This window comes from Rhodamnia argentea, chromosome 8, assembly GCF_020921035.1.
Source record: "Rhodamnia argentea isolate NSW1041297 chromosome 8, ASM2092103v1, whole genome shotgun sequence".
NCBI classification, from domain to species: domain Eukaryota; kingdom Viridiplantae; phylum Streptophyta; class Magnoliopsida; order Myrtales; family Myrtaceae; genus Rhodamnia; species Rhodamnia argentea.
The window spans coordinates 12,180,716-12,198,653 of record NC_063157.1 but is presented as its reverse complement, the minus strand read 5'-3'; the positions used below and the strand labels follow the sequence as shown (position 1 = coordinate 12,198,653).

General features: G+C 40.7%; 3 protein-coding genes across 3 annotated transcripts; 2 read left to right on the top strand and 1 right to left on the bottom strand.

Moving 5' to 3' along the window:
* Positions 1 to 211: 211 nt before the first annotated feature.
* Positions 212 to 3,408, top strand: LOC115726540 (tryptophan synthase beta chain 2). The gene is made up of 6 exons (XM_030656453.2): positions 212 to 366; positions 933 to 1,263; positions 1,364 to 1,580; positions 2,008 to 2,545; positions 2,637 to 2,735; positions 2,895 to 3,408. The coding sequence occupies exons 1-6, from the start codon at positions 297 to 299 to the stop codon at positions 3,164 to 3,166; spliced, it is 1,527 nt and encodes a 508-aa protein (XP_030512313.1). The 5' UTR covers positions 212 to 296; the 3' UTR covers positions 3,167 to 3,408.
* Positions 3,409 to 5,249: 1,841 nt separating this feature from the next.
* On the top strand, positions 5,250 to 6,876 carry LOC115726529 (protein trichome birefringence-like 19). The gene is made up of 2 exons (XM_030656435.2): positions 5,250 to 5,894; positions 6,058 to 6,876. Exons 1-2 carry the CDS (start codon positions 5,451 to 5,453, stop codon positions 6,874 to 6,876), a joined length of 1,263 nt encoding a protein of 420 aa, XP_030512295.1. The 5' UTR covers positions 5,250 to 5,450.
* A 1,508-nt stretch (positions 6,877 to 8,384) lies between these two features.
* Positions 8,385 to 12,341, bottom strand: LOC115726541. The gene is made up of 6 exons (XM_030656454.2): positions 11,941 to 12,341; positions 10,993 to 11,115; positions 10,521 to 10,715; positions 10,341 to 10,422; positions 8,976 to 9,040; positions 8,385 to 8,879 (listed from the first exon to the last, which is right to left on the bottom strand). Exons 1-6 carry the CDS (start codon positions 12,223 to 12,225, stop codon positions 8,577 to 8,579), a joined length of 1,053 nt encoding a protein of 350 aa, XP_030512314.1. The 5' UTR covers positions 12,226 to 12,341; the 3' UTR covers positions 8,385 to 8,576.
* Positions 12,342 to 17,938: the final 5,597 nt, after the last annotated feature.

The window sequence follows — 17,938 nt, the reverse complement described above, 5'->3', positions numbered from 1 at the left end:
GACCAAAGTATTGGAAAGAAACTTTGTTCAGAGGCGACAAATACAGAAGGAACCGATACTTTTCCGTACACTCGTCGAAGCTGACAGCTGCCTTTTGCGTTGTTTGGGACCACTCTGACCCTGACCCTGAAGGATCCGAGTCAAACGTGAAACTCCTTTGATGGAGACAAAAAATCTTTTGACAAATCCTCGGCAATGTCTTGAGGCGGCGAGGGCTTGTTCATCGTCCTTCTGCTTTCTGGCTCTGTGACGGTTGACCTGCCGCGGTTGGATCGTCACGGTTGAGGCAAAAAAGAATGGCTTCTCGCTCTCTTTGGTCTGCAGATTCAGCTGCAACCATCTTCTGTTCAAGAACCCAAAGTAATGGTGAGTTTGGGCCCCTTCCCTTTTGCCTTTTCTCTTGGCTTTGTCTTGTTTCTTCTATATTTCCCGGTTTATCTGGAAAAAAGAAGGAGAAGAGGGGGGAAAACCGAAGAAGCAGCAAAGATTCAAGCTTGTGGATGTTCTGCTGCTTTTCTTGGTGCTTACATGTTAAGATTGCTTGGAACTTCAGCTCTGTATTTGTTCTGCGGTTTCATCTCGGTTCAGCTTGAAACAAGATTAGTAGTAGCAGCAGCAGCAGTAGTAGAAGAAGAAGAAGAGAATTATTTTCCCTTTTGGAAAATTTGACCTAAAAGCTTACTGTTCTTTGAAATTTGATGTTTTTGGTGAGCGGGTAAGGAGGAATCGGCTAATTACATCTCTCTTAGCGGAAGGTTTAATTACAAGGAGTGAACAAAGACATATACGAGTAATGGGTCCATGGATATACATTTCCTTTTACTATCTAGTAAATTGTAAATTGGCCGTCCCTCGTGGCGTGATATGCCTGTTATTTCCGTTCGGCAAAGTGTGTTTTGCTTCTTTTGATTTGGTGATATTGTTCAATCTAGGAGAGAAGACAGGGCAGGGGAGTTTCATGCTGAGGACAAAATTAAACCGTCCAAGGCCATATGGCTCCCGAGCTAGCGTGAGGGCATCATTGAGCGGTAGCTTGAAGCCAACTGAAATTCCTCGTCAATGGTACAATTTAGTCGCTGATTTACCCGTTAAGCCTCCTCCACCATTGCATCCTAGGACGTTTCAGCCGGTTAAACCCGAAGATTTATCCCCTCTTCTCCCTGATGAGTTGATCAAGCAGGAAGCTAGTCTCGACAGATTTATCGATATTCCTGACGAAGTTCTTGACATTTACCAGCTTTGGCGTCCGACGCCTTTAATAAGGTTCAACATTCTGCAGTTTGTTATGCTGTTTCTGTTTCTCCGATGGTAATGCTGTTGCTATGAAGTTGTGAGAAGTATCTTATGACTCACTTTGGTTCAGAGCGAAGAGATTGGAAAAGCTTCTCGACACTCCTGCCAGGATCTACTACAAGTATGAAGGTGTTAGCCCTGCTGGGTCGCACAAACCGAACTCATCCGTGCCTCAAGTCTGGTACAATGCACAGGAAGGCGTCAAAAGGGTCGTTACTGAAACTGGTGCTGGCCAGTGGGGGAGTGCATTGGCCTTCGCATGCAGCTTATTCAGTCTCAACTGTGAGGTAAGAAATGTAAAAGTTTCTCGGGCAGTTTTATCGACCAAAATCCTACAATTGGTAGCTTGTCGATTTCACATTAGATAATTGCAAACTTTGAAAGGCCAAAGAGGTTACAGTTGTAGCTAGCTAGATAACAGCTAAACATTAGTCGTATCTCGTTTTCTTTTTTCCCCTAATGCTATCTCGGACGACTCTTTAGCAATTACATGCAGAACGATTATGTGAACTCATACCCGACTTTCGTTTATGTTTTCCGAAAATATTTCGTTCTTAAAGTTGCCAGCTTGCTCGGGATTTGAGGTTCCTAGTGGGTGGCAATTCTTGCCAACCACTGTGGAGGAAATCTACAGCAAAAATTGAAGAATTAACCAGTAGCACTGAAAATAGTGACTTCGAGATGCTTTAAATTGAAACTCGACTCTTTGTACAGGTATGGCAAGTCCGTGCATCATATGACCAAAAACCATACCGTAGATTGATGATGCAGACTTGGGGCGCAAAAGTACACCCGTCTCCCTCAGAAATTACTGAGGGCGGTCGTAAAATCCTCCAAGAAGATCCATCTTGCCCAGGCAGCTTAGGCATAGCTATTTCAGAAGCTGTAGAAGTAGCAGCTGCTAATGCAGACACCAAGTACTGCCTCGGAAGTGTCCTCAACCATGTTCTGCTACACCAGACGGTCATCGGCGAGGAGTGCATAAAACAAATGGAGGCAATAGGCGAAACCCCTGATGTGATCATAGGGTGTACCGGGGGTGGATCAAATTTCGCAGGACTCAGTTTCCCGTTCATTAGAGAGAAGCTCAAGGGGAATATCAAACCCATCATAAGAGCCATCGAACCAGCAGCGTGTCCTTCGCTAACAAAAGGCGTGTATGCATACGATTATGGCGATACAGTGGGAATGACTCCATTGATGAAGATGCATACTCTGGGGCACGACTTCATTCCTGATCCTATCCATGCTGGTATGTTAACATTGGCATTTGAGTCGCTCTATCAGTTGACCTCACCATTTCCTTTTCCGTCTTCTTTATATCTGCTTTCTATTTTCTTCAGGAGGGTTGCGTTACCACGGCATGGCACCACTGATATCTCATGTGTATGAGTTGGGTCTCATGGAAGCAATTGCCATTCCCCAAATTGAATGCTTTCAAGGTACTTTTTCTCCAAGCCCTGCTTGAAAAAAAAGGACCATCCACACTGCTCACGCCATCTCTAGAAGTAACTTGTGTTTGCAGAGTGGCTAATTCTTGTTGACTTTATGCGATTAGTGCGAGACACTGTGAGCTAATATCGTGACTCCCTGGGTTGCAGGCGCCATACAATTTGCCAGGTCTGAAGGGATAATACCAGCGCCGGAGCCAACTCATGCCATCGCCGCAACAATAAGGGAAGCCCTCTCGTGCAGGGAGTCTGGAGAATCAAAGGTCATACTCACAGCAATGTGCGGACACGGCCACTTTGACTTGGCAGCTTATGGGAAGTATCTGCAGGGAGATATGGTTGACTTGTCATTCTCCGAAGAGAAGATACGTGCATCGTTAGCTAAAATCCCTCAAATCCCTCGAGTAGCAGCCCAACGTTGAGTGATTAGATACTAGAGAGAGGATATCATTTTGTAATATTCTACTGATTTTCACGGTGCTGTAATTTCTCATGGAGTCGCAGAGTGATGGTTCGAAGGCTCAAATGGTCGTTGCATTAATCTTGCGGCATTTGGCTACTTGACATCAATTTGAGATTTGTTTGTGTACCCCTTTGCAAATTTAGGACAAGCACGCCACATGTTTTTGGCTACTGTAATGGCAGTCTATGGATATTACCTGCACAACACCACACTTTCTCCGGGAAATCAAGCTCAGTGTCTTTGAAATTAGAAATTCAGACATGAACCTGGTGAGATCAAGTAACCCCAGAAAGATACCATGTTCTTCTGCTCGTGGAATTAGAAGTCTCATTCTGGCAAAACTGAAAGCTGGCGTGCATCATTTGTACTTCCCATTTACCTTGCCGTGGGGTTACTTTTCGTTTTCCTGAATAACCCTATATACATGAATTGCTCAAAGTTTAGACCTGACAATTACTATGTAGTTTGAAAAAGTGTGACCAGCTAGGATCATGAATCGAGCATTGTCTCTTTGTCAGTGATCTCGGGCGAAATGCTAGAGACGGCCATAGGTGCTCGGAATGCGGGTGAATCCTTGGATGGTAAAGTCCGAGACTTTCTTATATTGAGTCGATAAGCTCAGGCAATCGGTTTTTGTCGTTCTTTAAAGCTGTTATGGCTTCCGAATTCGGTTTATAGCTCCATTCTGTAAACCACAAGTAGTTAATGCAATGTGCCCGCATTGATCGATGCAACATATAGTTTTTGAGATGCTTGGCTTCGATGGAAGTTGTGCGTTCAACTTCAATTCTGGAAAATGTGAAAGCACCATCCTCACCAAACTCTCTTTTTTTTTAGAGGCTTTAAAAGAATAATACTAGATTCAATAATGAGAAATTGCTCTTGGGCTTAACATCTTCAATGGGTTACTTTTTTGTGGAATAATCCAACAAGAGAAACAGAAAATTGCAGCGATTCTTCAAGTGAGAATTTGACATTTCAAAGAGGACAGGCTAACAGATAAATGGAGTCCCATTACCGATCTCACCATTGCAACTAACGACAATAATGAAGAAGACTGTCCGTCTCCAAACTGATAAATTGTCTATTAAGAACCTCAAAGTACCAAAAGGAAAAGGGGTTGGTCAGTCCCATTCCATCATCCTTCTGGATTTCGTTCTTCTTTTTCAAAGGAAAAAAAAGTCAAAGAGAGGCACATAGAGAAGGTTGAAGATCAAGAAACGAAGTTACGTCTACTTTGTGCTGGATGAATCTGGTCAGTTAAGTTAAGTCATCTACTTTGTGCCGGATCAACTCTTTAACTAATCAATTAAGCATTACTGTGTGTAATGGCACCCCATTTAGCAAAAGATGGTTGAGTAAGTACTGAGGTTCCGTTTGTTCTTGTCGATGTGTCGCTGGCTATGTGAATGTTCCCATCGCGAAGCGTTTGCAGAAGCTGCTATGATGCTGTTGTACCATGAGCCACTGAGCATTTCTAGAATCACTCATCCCCCAGAATGCCTGTGATCCTAAAATGGTTGGATTCATTAGAGGTTACTTGTCCAAATCTTAAACTGGATGATCGGTCAGTCGAGGTAAGAGCAAGTTACATGAGCTCATGGTGCCTCCGCCTCATCGTCTATAAGCGAAGTTTTACTACTCTTTTCATTGATGCATGCATGTATGGTCTCTCTTCATGTGTCTAATGTTGCAGCATTCATCCAAGAGTAACCCATAGAACGAATAAAGCGATGCCTTGTCAAACTTGCCAGCAAGTTAGTGTCTTTTTCTTGACTTCACCCGTCTTATTTTGCTTGATTGTAGATGGTTGCGAGGCCTCTTTCATATCAGTGAATCGAAAATAACATGCCTCTCATCTGCGATTAAGGACGAAGCTGTTTTTCCATTCTCGGTTGCTCATTGAAGTTGCGACATCAAAAGGTCCTTCACTGTTTCTCGACGAAACATGACATATAATTTGCAGAGCGGAATGGCCATCTCAATTCCCTGTTCATGGACAACAAGTCATGCATGGCAGGCATGACGATACTATAAACATCAGCTTCTTTCATCCAAAAATGCAGCGCAACAATAAAGACCAATCAACTTTCCGTACTCAGATCATAAAAACCTATCCATGATAACATCACCAAGAATTAACTTATATAAGCTGCAGAATCATCCAGCTCCAGAGCCTAACTTGCATAAGCTGCAGAATACAATATAGTACATATTGAAGCTCAAAGCAATCGACGTTTCCAATGTGGAAAACGCCGGGAGCGCTTAAGTCCCAAAAGTTGGTCTTGCTGTCAACCCTCCTCATAGTGCTCCTCAGTGTGTTCTCCCTGTATGACCCCTTTCTACTGCAACCCCTGCTTCCAGCTACAAGTTCGCCCAAAGCATCTTCTTCGAGCCCCAAGTTCCTAGAGACGTGCAATATTTTCAACGGAGAGTGGGTTCCGAACCCCGACGGCCCGTACTACACGAACGACACATGTTGGGCGATTCACGACCACCAAAACTGCATGAAGCATGGGAGGCCCGACACCGAGTTCATGAAATGGAGGTGGAAGCCCGACAGTTGCGAGCTGCCTATATTTGACCCCACCCAATTCCTGGAGCTCGTTCAGGGGAAGTCCCTAGCATTCGTCGGGGATTCGGTGGGAAGAAACCACATGCAGTCTCTAGTATGTCTCTTGTCCAAGGTAGGCCTCCTAAATACGTCTCTCATTTCGCTTTGTTGTTACCAATTAACCAAGTTGATAAAGGCATTTTCATACCATCTGCAATGATTTTTGCGACCATGTAACCGTGCTGTCTGTCTGGTTTTCGACCCTTCTAACAAGTACTGTCTTCATGCATTCCCAGGTGGAATATCCCACAGATGTTTCGTCCTCGCCTGACCCGGAGTTCAAACGCTTGAAATACGAATCATACAACTTCACTATCGCCACTTTTTGGAGTCCCTATTTGGTGAAGTTCAGGGAAGCAGATGCCGATGGCCCGACTCACACTGGCCTGTTTAATCTCTACCTTGATGAGTTTGATGAGGAATGGACCACCCAGATCGACAAATTTGATTATGTGATCATCTCCTCCTGGCACTGGTTCTCCCGGCCGGTGATCTTCTCTGAGAATCGTCAAATAGTCGGCTGCAATTTCTGTCGGAAGGAAAACATCACCGACCTCACGATGTTCTATGGCTACAGAAAAGCATTCAGGACAGCCTTTCGAGCCATCAACAGCCTGAAGAACTACAAGGGAATAACATTTCTTCGGACATTCGCGCCGTCTCATTTCGAAAACGGAGAGTGGAACGAAGGCGGGAACTGCCTGAGGACAAGGCCGTTTCGGAGCGACGAGGCCACCTTGGAGGGTCGCAACCTGGAGGTGTACATGGTCCAAATCGAAGAATTCAAGAGGGCGCAGGCGGAAGGAAGAAAGAGAGGTCTGAAGTTCAGGTTGCTCGACTCGACACAAGCAATGTTATTACGGCCCGACGGTCATCCCAGTAGCTATGGGCATTGGCCGCAGGAAAACGTGACGTTGTACAACGACTGCGTCCACTGGTGCTTGCCGGGACCGATTGACGTTTGGAATGATTTCCTGCTGGAGATGCTGAAGGTTGAGAGGGTGCTGGACAAGGAAGAGCTTCACTACCAGGACGGAAGACTGAGAGCCGGATAGCTCTGGTTGAGCCAGCCAAAATAACACAAATCTTCACAGTAATTCCAAAAGAAAATCACATTTTTGTAATTTTGGCAGGGATGCCATACTAGTAAATAAAAAGGGTAATTCTCCGGTGAGATTCGCAAGTACACTTCCAAACAAGCTAACGAGGGGCCTCCAAGATTCGAACCACCTCTTATCCGCTTAATATGTAATAAGCTATGCACAACAGCCGGCTTATGTGAAAGCGTAGACTTTGCGGACAAGTAATTGATTAACTTGAGTAGAGCTGGCCAATGAATGGGTCGAGCCGAGTTTGAATGAATTCGATCAAAATTGACTCATTTGATTTGTACCGCATAATTATGTGGCCCAAACCCAATCCAAGTCGGATCAAACCCAAACCCATCCACATCACTCATATTTTAGCGAAGATTTCAAATATGGCCTTGAAATTTAGTCATTTTCTTAAGAACCCTTCAGAATGGATTTTTGCCTCAAGCAAGACTCTGAAGTTAGTCCCAAAGCACCATCTTAGCTCCCTCGCGAGCACGGGTTTCAGATGGCACTTTCGAGATCGTGGGTAGGGGCATTTTCTACTTACACTTTTTACCCCAACAGGATTGCAGAAGAACTGAAAATATTAACAGGGGAGGGAATTGATAAAGCACCAGATGACAAAGATACCATATCGGTGAGTGCCAAATGCTTTTGCAATGACAGAACCATCGCAGACAGATTCGATGAAGAGAATTAGGACAAGGTGTGAGGGAGAAAAACTAAGCCGATAAATGTCTCAAAAACAGGACAATTTGGAGTAGTGGACAGAGATGAATTGAGGAGAGCAGTGATGGACCAAGGGAGATTAAAAACAGATAAAAGAGAAGACGATTCAATAGTACTGCTTTCAATGACAATCAAACAAGATGAGTTGGCCATGGATGAGATCGTCCTCAAGATTCAAGCAGAGGCGATAACAGTCTTGGCACTCCACTCAAGAGGGGGAGGAGACATTACCGAAGTAGAGACAGAGCTACCCTCTTAACAAACTAACCCCTCAAAGACGTTTCTCACCCAATGGAGAAGAGGAGGACAGCAGAACTCAAAGAATGACCTGCCTCCAGCATTGGAGCAGAAATGGTCAAAAAGGATGGCCTACTCTCAAAGTTGGAGCAGAAATGATGAAGGCCAAACTCAGTTTTAGTTATTTCTCTAGATGAATTTAGTCTTTACATTGCCTAAAAAAGTTCAAGCTACTAGATAAGACTCATTTAAACGCTCCAATGGAAAGGAAAAAAATGCCAAAAATAGTTCCATAGGCTCACAACTCTACCTTCTTCCATTAAAGAAGGATGCAGTTTGCATAATTTTTTTACCTTGTTACTTAGACACTTGATTCACAAAGATCACAGTCTGACCACCATTGTTCCCCATCTTTTAACTATGCCATAAGTTACGGCCAGTATCCTATAAAGTATAGCAATAGTTGGATGAAAGACTCTGACCATAACTTAAGGGAAAATAGATACCAGACACAAGATGAAGTAAGCTTTTAAAACACATTGTTTAGTGATATTATAGCTTACATGAAGCTACTTATTTGAACTTATAAGAATCTGGATTACCTCCAGAGAAATAAAGCCATTGAAGAAAAGTAGAACAGATAACATTGTAAGGAAAATTTCATATTATAAACACGAATAACTCATACAGAGCATCTACAAGGCAATCTTGAGGAAGACTAGGATGTGCAAAGCTAAAATATAAAGCACGAAACCAGACCTCAGCACAGCAGGCCTCAGCTGGCTGTCCCAACGGCCAATGGTAAAGAAGGGTTTGTGTTGCACGTCAACTGTGTAATCTGAAGAAGCAGACCCTTTGTCAAATATGCTTCTTCCAAACCGGTTTCTCGCAGCATTCACCTCCAGGGAATTACTCTCCAGCCTCTTCCACAGCCCATTAAACCTCTCTAGTTCCTTTTCTTTCTGATGAACTTCACTGACCAAGGCTTCTGCTTGGGCCTACAATCAACAGAAAGACTTTATGTCTTCCTCCAGGAAAGTTGCCTGAATTCTTGATGTAGGAAGAAGTGCACATCACTTAAACAACTAAATTACCTGCTTTGCTTCCAATTGCTCCAGCAAACAGTGCAGCTGTTTATCCAATATCTTCTCTCTCTGAGCTGCAAAAGTCAAATATCTATTATATTAGAGTTGTCGGTAGTTCACAGACAAGTATGAAAGGCTTCAGCAATAACATCAAGAGTAACACATAACATCCTTGCTTCCTTATTAGTTCTCTCATCACTGCACATCTCTTTCACTCAACTCTCAAGCCTCAAACATGTCCCTCCCCCATCCCCCATTTCATGCAGCCGGAGAATAAAAGAAAACGTAGATGAGAATGAAGATGAAAGGAAAAGAATTATCAGTAAACGGAAAGGTAATAATGATTGAAACTTCTCTAGTAAAATTTATGTTCAATTAAAACTTACAAATCATTGAGCCATCTGCCACTATGAGACACAGTCAACACTTTTAAAACCTTTTGATGCAGGAGCAATAAGAAAACAGAAGAACTTAATAATACTAAAATTATTAGCTCTTATTATTTCGTATTTCTTGAAGTTATCCCACCAATCTCGCTCATATAGTTTGTAGGGGCTTTATGCACAAGTAACTTCCTTCACCTAATAGCTTAAGCTTTAAGTTGGACATTACTATGTCGTATCAGAGCCCCAAGTTTCAATCTTCATGCCCCACTATTTCATTTTTGCGTGTGATTCTTGCATGTCCATTCTCTGTTTCCTCGTGTCATTATTTGTCCAGCTTGTATGTGAAAGGGGGTGGTAATCCAAGTCCATTGAACTAGGGGATTTTATGGACCATATAAACATCCAATTTCCCTGCACCTCGTGGGACATTCAAACAAACAGTGCTATTGGACCTTTTCTATTTCTTTGTTTAATTTTAGTATTCCTATCTAAAATTAAGAAGTATGCAACCAGCATGTGACTTTCAATTCAATGCCTGAGATTAATGGATCTATAATTAGATTAAACCCTTAAGGCTCGTGTACGCCGAATTTTGTCATATTTACTCTAGACTTTTAATTTTGTTGCTTGCTTTTCAAAACCCCGGAGATTAAGCTATATCTGTTCTAGCTTTGATTATATTGCTGCATTTTGTTATTTTATATCAAAAACTTGATTCCTCTACATCATTTTTTATTTGCTCTCACTGCTTCAATGCGGGGTACTATACCATTCAGAACATCCACTTTGTGATTCATTTTGCTCATTATAAGAAACTGACATCTATCTATCATTCACATAACCCTCTAGTGAGCATGTAATATTAAAACCAACATACCACTTATTTGACGCCATTCACATAAAAACATTATTTCTTTGTATCCAATTTTTGTACCAAGACATTCGTTCAAACTTCTCTAATGAGTTTACAATGACTCGGGCTGGATACCTGGTGAAGGCTGTTTCAGTGCATTTTCCTGAATTAGCGCCCATCTCTTCTCTACATTTTTAACTTTCTCCTCCACCGCACTCTGCAAATAAAGCTCTTAGCTGATAAATAGGAGGACTCAGACAGAAAGGATAAAGGGGAAAGTGGGAATCTATGAGCACAAGAACTTCAACTACCGACCAACTCTTTCTTCTTGCTCTCCAAGTTTTCTAGCATAGTAGACTTAGACGTTTCCGCATCCAATCCAGGTTGAATATCTGGTTGGGATTTAGATTCAACCACTATCTCCGGACAACGATGAGATTCGTCAACTTCAATGGCTGATTGAGCATTTTCCAGTGCAGCATTCAAATTCTTTTCATTCTCATCCATTTCCTGTTAACATAAATGATCCCCAAAAGAAAAATGAATAAGGCATTATGTGAAGGAGATTTTTCTTTAGCTGCAACACGTGCAAATATATCCTAGTATACAACAAGACATGAAGTTCACTTGAACAATTGTCGTCTCCCAAAAGACAATGCCAGTTTGACTATTCTGAGAGCCCAACTATCAAACAAAACATCCTGCTAAAAATGTGGCCGATACTTCATATGTCATATCACAAAATAGATGCAATGAATTATGTGATATTTTGGGATCTCAAACATACCACTAACTTCCTTTGAAGTGCGTCAGCTTCCTGCACTTTCTCTTTAACTTTGATCTCACAGTTCGAGATAGCCTTTTCGTATGCGGCATTTTCTTCTCGCAGGGTCACTTCCCTCAGTTGGACCTGACATGTATTAAACCTTAAGTCAACATTTTAATCTACAAAAAGATATCTGATTAATCTGAACGTTCAACCGACCAGCCGGCCCCCTGTTAAACATTAAGTCAACATTTCAATCTACAAACACATGCGATCGATCTGAAAGTTCAACCAGCCTTTGGAGCTATGATCAAACAGAAGAAGTTATACCCATTAGAATGGGCAAGCATAACCAAATTACAGTACGATCTTCCGACAATATTCTCAAAAGCGCTTTGTTTTCATCTCTATCATCATGTAATGCTCGTTTCTTCATATCCAGGCAACATGAAAAGTGATCAAAGTCCGAACATTTTTAGTGGCACTGCGATTTTTTTGGGTTGGAGTTCCTGCAACCACCCATCTGATTGGTGGGTCGATTAAACCATGGGCATCAACCATATTTACATTTAGTTGATTTCGCATGTGGTTGATGTGGAGGGTTATAACTCACCAATCACAGGGGTAAAAAGAAGAGATTCACTAAGATAAGAGCAGCAGCAGGTTACTGTAACATGATCAGCAAAAATAGCCATCAAAATCAATCAGAGTCCTCACTAGCATAACTTCTTTAATTTCTGAGTTCACTAGGACTTATGTTCGTTCCTCCAAAACCATCACACCGAAGATACATTAATACTGAACCAATTCTAGCTGAAACGAAATCGAGCACCGGAAAGTGCAATCAACATAAAATTAGAATTATAATAACAAATTAAATCCGCTATAGTCGATGCAACCACCAAAAAAAAAAAAAAAAAGCGAAACCAAAGAGCGAGCATTTCCATACGCATTTCGGGCGATCATTACCTGTTCGCGCGTGGTGGAGTGAGAGTTCAACTGGAGCGCCAGAGCGGCGTTGGAGGCGAGCGAGTGAGCGTGTAGGTGCGGGAGGCGCTGGGCGATGTCCTGCGGAGGGATCCTCGCCCGCAGATCTTGGATCGAACGGCCGAGAGTGGCGGCCTTCTGATCCAGCTCCCGCACGTAACGCCGTTGCTCTTCGGTGAAAAGGACCGGGATCGAGTCGCGCTCGTCCTCTCCGTCGCTGGCTCCACCGCCGACGACGTCCGCCGCCCATGCCAGCAGCCCCGCCATCGTCCGTCGTCTCTCGCTAGGCCGTTGTGACAGCTGCGACGAAGTGAGCGGGGAGTTCAGATCAGAACGCGGAGATGATGCGATGATGATACGTAGCCGTCGCTCGTTGAAGGTATCGTCCTGAGAAGGAAAAATATCGGGCCTAGGTGGGCCGGATAGAGGCTAGGCCCGAAGAAGAGCTGAGTCGGTAAACCATGTCCAATTTTTTATATGGAAATATCGGGCCCAAGTGGGCCCAAGAGACGCTAGGCCCGAAGAAGAGCTGCATCGTTAAGGCCTGTCCAGTTCAAGCTTCAAATATCTGAAGACAGGAAGATACAAGCGCCCAACATTTCGGGCCTTCAGACCCAGAAAAACCAGTTCGGGTCTTATTTGGTTTGCTTCAGCATTATATATTATTTAACTGTACGTTTTTTTTTTTCGACCAACAAAAAAAAAAAAAAAAAAGCGTGCGTTTTTTCATGAAAAATAAATAATTTTAAAAAAAATTCTTAAAAATAATCGATCATATTATTTACAAAAATAAACAAATGAATAAATATTTTTATTTTTCGTGAAAATATTTTTTAAGATTAAAATATTTTTCAAAATCATTTATTTTCTACCAACCAAATGGGGACATGAAATTCCCATTCCTAGCTTTTTTGACATTTTCGAAGAAAATAAAACTTGAACTGGATTTACTTATAAAAGAAAGATCCTTAACAAATGTGGGAAGTCAGATTTTTTTTTTTTTTTTTTTTGGGGTCGAAGTGTGAAGTCAGATTAACCAGCAACATCTAGTGTTGACAATTACATAACCACCTATTTCTCGAATTCACGAGTTAATAGAATCAAATATTGGGACACGTGTCGTGCACGTGCACGTAAAGATACAAGTGCCTAACTTGTTGGGGCACATGCACGACACATGTCCTAGTATTTTACGACGAAATGATACAAGCAACTAATTTGTTGGGCCTTCAGACCCATAAAAAAAAAAAAATCGGGCCTTAACAAGTTTACTTCGGAATTATAAAGTATCGACAATTCCACAACCACCTTTTTTTCGAATTACATAAGTTAATTGAATCAAGGCACATGCTGTGTAAGTGCAATCGCACGCTTAGGGTGGGTTTGATTCAGTTTTTTCAAGGAGTTTCTGGGAAAATGCAAATCAGCCTAAAGGGTTTGAAAAGTAACTTTGAGAAGAAAAAAAAGCCGTTTGATAGAAACACATTTGGAATGTGCCTTTGGGTGATTAATTTAAGCTTTTTTTTATTTATTTTTGATTGGTTTAAAAAAGAAGTCTGCAACTTTTTTCATTTATATATTAATGACAATGTGAAAGATATGTATTAACAAATTTATATACAAAATTAATTTCCTTTTTTTCTAAAAATATTCAAAAGGAAAAAAAAATCACGTTGAAAGAAATTCGATACCCGACGTGATCGCGATTCGGTGACCTGGCATCTTTCATTCGTGATTATGATGGGCATAAAAATGATACGATCTATCTCTTTCTAATGTTTGTGACATTTCAAATAAAGTTGTTGTATCTCATCCCTTCCAAATAAGATAATTGTAATTCTTTTTCGTCTCGTTCTTAAGTAACATTTATGCATCTTAAGTTGGACAATTTTGGACCAACGTCGTGTTTTTTTTTTGTTAAATTGCAAGTATATGAACTGAGAATTAGACATTGTGTATCATGTAATTGTTTTTGGCACATCTCTCAATTATGGATTGGCTAAAGTAGTTCTCCACAGTATCATGCAAAAAGCTCTCTTATTAAGACATTTAATTTTCGATAGAGTACCATGTGAAATTGACAGTTTTTTTTTCTTAAAAAAAAAAAAGGATTTTATGCTAAATTAATAGTTGACGCAATAGAGATTACTAGGTGAATATGTCCTAAAACGATTTTGAACAATTTATGATTGGTCCGTACGGATTTTGTAATTTAAATTGGTTCTAAGACTTTAAATTGGTTCAATCAAACCACAATACAAACCTTGTTGAAAGGATTTCATAATTTTAAAGTCAACTGCATTCCAAACGCAAGAACACCATAATCTTCAAGAAATGCAAATGCCTGCAGATTAATCACTTTTGACCCGCTTTATGTTTACCCTTTTGCTGAAGAGGTTACATATGGTCGCCTTACTTTGGATCGTCTTGCCCAAAATTTCTAATCCTCTCTCCTCAAATTGTTGCAAAGAGCTCCAACTACAACGAAAATCGAGTTCGCACAACAGTTCACCGTCTCCGGCAAACGTTTCATCGCCGGCCGAAAACCAATTCATTTGCAAGTAAAGGAGTCTCGGAAAAAAAACTCCCTTAAGGCAAATGCCATGAGAATATTATTTTGCATTTTTTTTTGTCCGCTTGTAGTGATCTTTTCGATGAACTCTTCAGACTCGATCAATCTGGAAAATCATCCATGGCAGTTTCTGTCGAATCAAGTCAGTGCCAAAGGCAAACTTGGTACTGCAAAGTAAGAGCAATTAGAAAATGCCGCTTCTGCAAGAGCAGAGAAAGAAGAAAAGAGATGACCTTGGTCCTTGCTTTGTCGATGTAGAAACCCAGAACCCAAACACAACTCCAAAATCTAAACAGATAAATTTCGAAAAATCATTTACAGAGAAGAGAACCAGAATTTCACTGAACAAATTCAAGAGAACCACAGCTCGAACAAGAAAAAGGTCCATAAAAGAACCCACCTTTTTGGGTGGAGGCGAAGTGCAGAGCGGGAGCAAGAGTGGCGTGAATAAGGGTAATAGAGAGAATGAAGTGTAGATGTACTTTTTAAAAAGGGCAAAAATGGATTCTTACTAAATTTTTTAGGGTAAAATAGGCAATTGAGTGATTTTCATTAATTAGGGTTTCAACATTTTCAATGCCAACTTTCATCCCAAAACCCTTTTAAAATAGTTCCCAAACACCAAACATTTTTCCCAATGGGCTTTGAGGTCTCAAGGAGCTTTGAAAATGCCGGACCAAACCCAGCCTTACTAGTTGAGGACCTAGGGTGCACTTGCATGTGCACGGCACGTGTCCCAATATTTGATGATGAAAAAATGCAAGCCTAACTTGTTGAGCCTTCTGACCCAAAAAAAAAAAAAAAATTTCAGGCTTTAACAGGTTTGCTTCAATATTATATAGTATTTAAGTGTGCATTTTTTTTTAATGAAAAATGAATGATTTGAAAAATATATTTTTTAAAATGATCGCTTACCTCACTTATAAAAATAAATGAACGAAAAATATTTTCATCATCTACAAATTTTTTTAAAAAATTATTCATTTTCTGCGAACCAAATGGAGACATGACATTCCCATTCTTAGTTTTTTTTTTTTTAACATTTTCGAAGAAAATAAAACAAAAACTGGGTTTACTTATGAAAGAGAAATCCTTAATAAATGTGGAAAGTCAGATAAACTAGCAACATCTAGTATCGACAATTACACAACCGCCTGTTTTTGAATTCCACAAGTTAATAGAATTTAATTCGAACAAATTTAGTTTTTTCTTGGTGTCTTTGTACTTAAATCTATTTTTTGTTCCCTTTTTCAAAGTCATGTTCACGAGGCATATCTAATTAACAAGAAGAAACTCATATCATCACCAATACGTCTGAAAAAAATCAATTCCGACAAGTGATTTTGGATGATCATGTGAATGTATGCATACGATGTTTGCGACTTTATAATCAATACATGTGCAACGATTTATCTCGTCCTGTGAAATTTGTCCATTGACTAACTAGCTTAGGTTCCTATATCAGTAAAACGGTGTTGACACAGAACTCTCGATCTTTCCAAACGAACGCACTTGCGGATAGGAGAATTTTGGACTCCCTTAACTTTATTTTGTAGGTGATGTTAAATTGTCTGTACATCAATGGATAAAGTGTCGATAATCACAAACAGAAAGGATATCCTTTAGGTAATCCATCCCACGAAAAACCATTGCATCACTTACCATACACATTGGTAAAAAATCTAATGATGCTGGTATGATATTCTATGGCCCTATTTGGTTCAGTATTTGGCCAAGGGACTTTGAGAAAATGCAAATACCTTTGGGCTAAAGGCATTTTTCAAAATGTAAAAAGTGTTTGGTAAGATGTATCTTAAAAACACATTTGAAAAGCAACTTTGACGTAAATTTTATTTGGTGAAAAATGAACTTTGTAAAGTATATTTACTTTTTGAAAAAAAAAAAAAAGCGCTAGGCGGTGGAGGCGATAGCCGGCGAGCGATGGAGGGCGGCCGGCAGGCGGTGACGAGGGGGGCAACGGACAGCGGGCGGGCGGCGGGGCCGGTGAAAGGGGGCCGGCGGGCGGGTGGCGGCAAGCGTAGGTGACAAAGTTAAAATAAAAAAAAAAATTAGTTGCATTTCACAAAAGTCATTTAGCTCAAAATACATCTAGGGCTAAAAGGACTTTGGAAAGCATTTAAAATGCAATTTGAAACACAATTACATTTGCCCAAAGTGAGTTAAAAAAATAGCCAAACATCATTTTCAATCTTGAACCAAACAGGGCCTATGATTCCAAAGTTGCTGTTCCTTTTGTTTCTTGGACATTGGAACATATGATATGGTTAAGCATAGTCTAATGGCCCATGGTCCAGACTAGGGTGGCTCCCATTTTTCGTCGACTAGAAAGTGCAACAAAGTGGACATTCATCCAGAACAATCTTGAGCACAAAACAATGTCAAAAACGATGGCTGCAAAGATAAACCCCAATTTTGAAGAGAAAAGGTGCATGCAACACTTTTCTCCTTCATCTACTATACGTACACACTTGTGATGCATATCGCATACTCGATATGAGTAGAGATTGCTCAATAAAAACATCCTAAGATTGGTGGTTGTTCATGTTAAACCACAAATTTATTGAGAGTGGTTAATCCTTACAAATAGACGTCGGTCTCACTTCAAACGAGCGAGGCCGAAGCACGTAAGAAGGTTTTTACGATTTAATCCCATAACTTTTCATTAGTAGTTTGGATTTAGGTTCATGAATAGTTACTGCTATATATATTCTATTTCGTTTGTAACTAAGTGATATAACGAGAGGTGTGAAATATTTATATAGTGGAATGCTCTGCTGGATGTAACCCTAGTTTAATGATGAGTTATGATAAAATCTCGTATCTCAATTTTTCTCTTTCTCGCTTTCTTTACTTTGTTGCGAGTGTGTGCTGATCTTAACAATATTCACAAAAAAAAAAAAAAGGGTTTTATGCGCAGAGAAAACCGATCGGCACCCCTTATTCTTTTTCTTGGTGTGACGTACCGAAAGCTTGAATTAACATCGCTCCGATTCAGTCGCCACCTCTTGGCCCACCATCACTTGACTGAACTTTTTTTTTTCTTGGTCGAACGCTTGACTGAATTTGGTGACGTCGTTTTCTGCACTTTGTTGCCTAATTTCCTACCGAGTCGCTCGTTTAGCTGATCCAAGAAATCGATCTATGTAAGATTTGATCTTTTCTCAAATTTGTATACAAATTTAATTCTTTCTCGTTCTTTTCTCTTTTCTTTCTTTTCCTTTTTCTTTGTTCCTCTGCCTGTCACTGGGCCGGTGGCCACAAGCTGAAAAAAAGAAGAGAGAAAAGAACAAGACAAAAAAGAGAATACAGATTAAAATAAAAAATGAAAAGAAATTGATTTTTTAAAAAAAATTGGCCCGGATGGACTTGGGCGCAAGCGATGAGGAC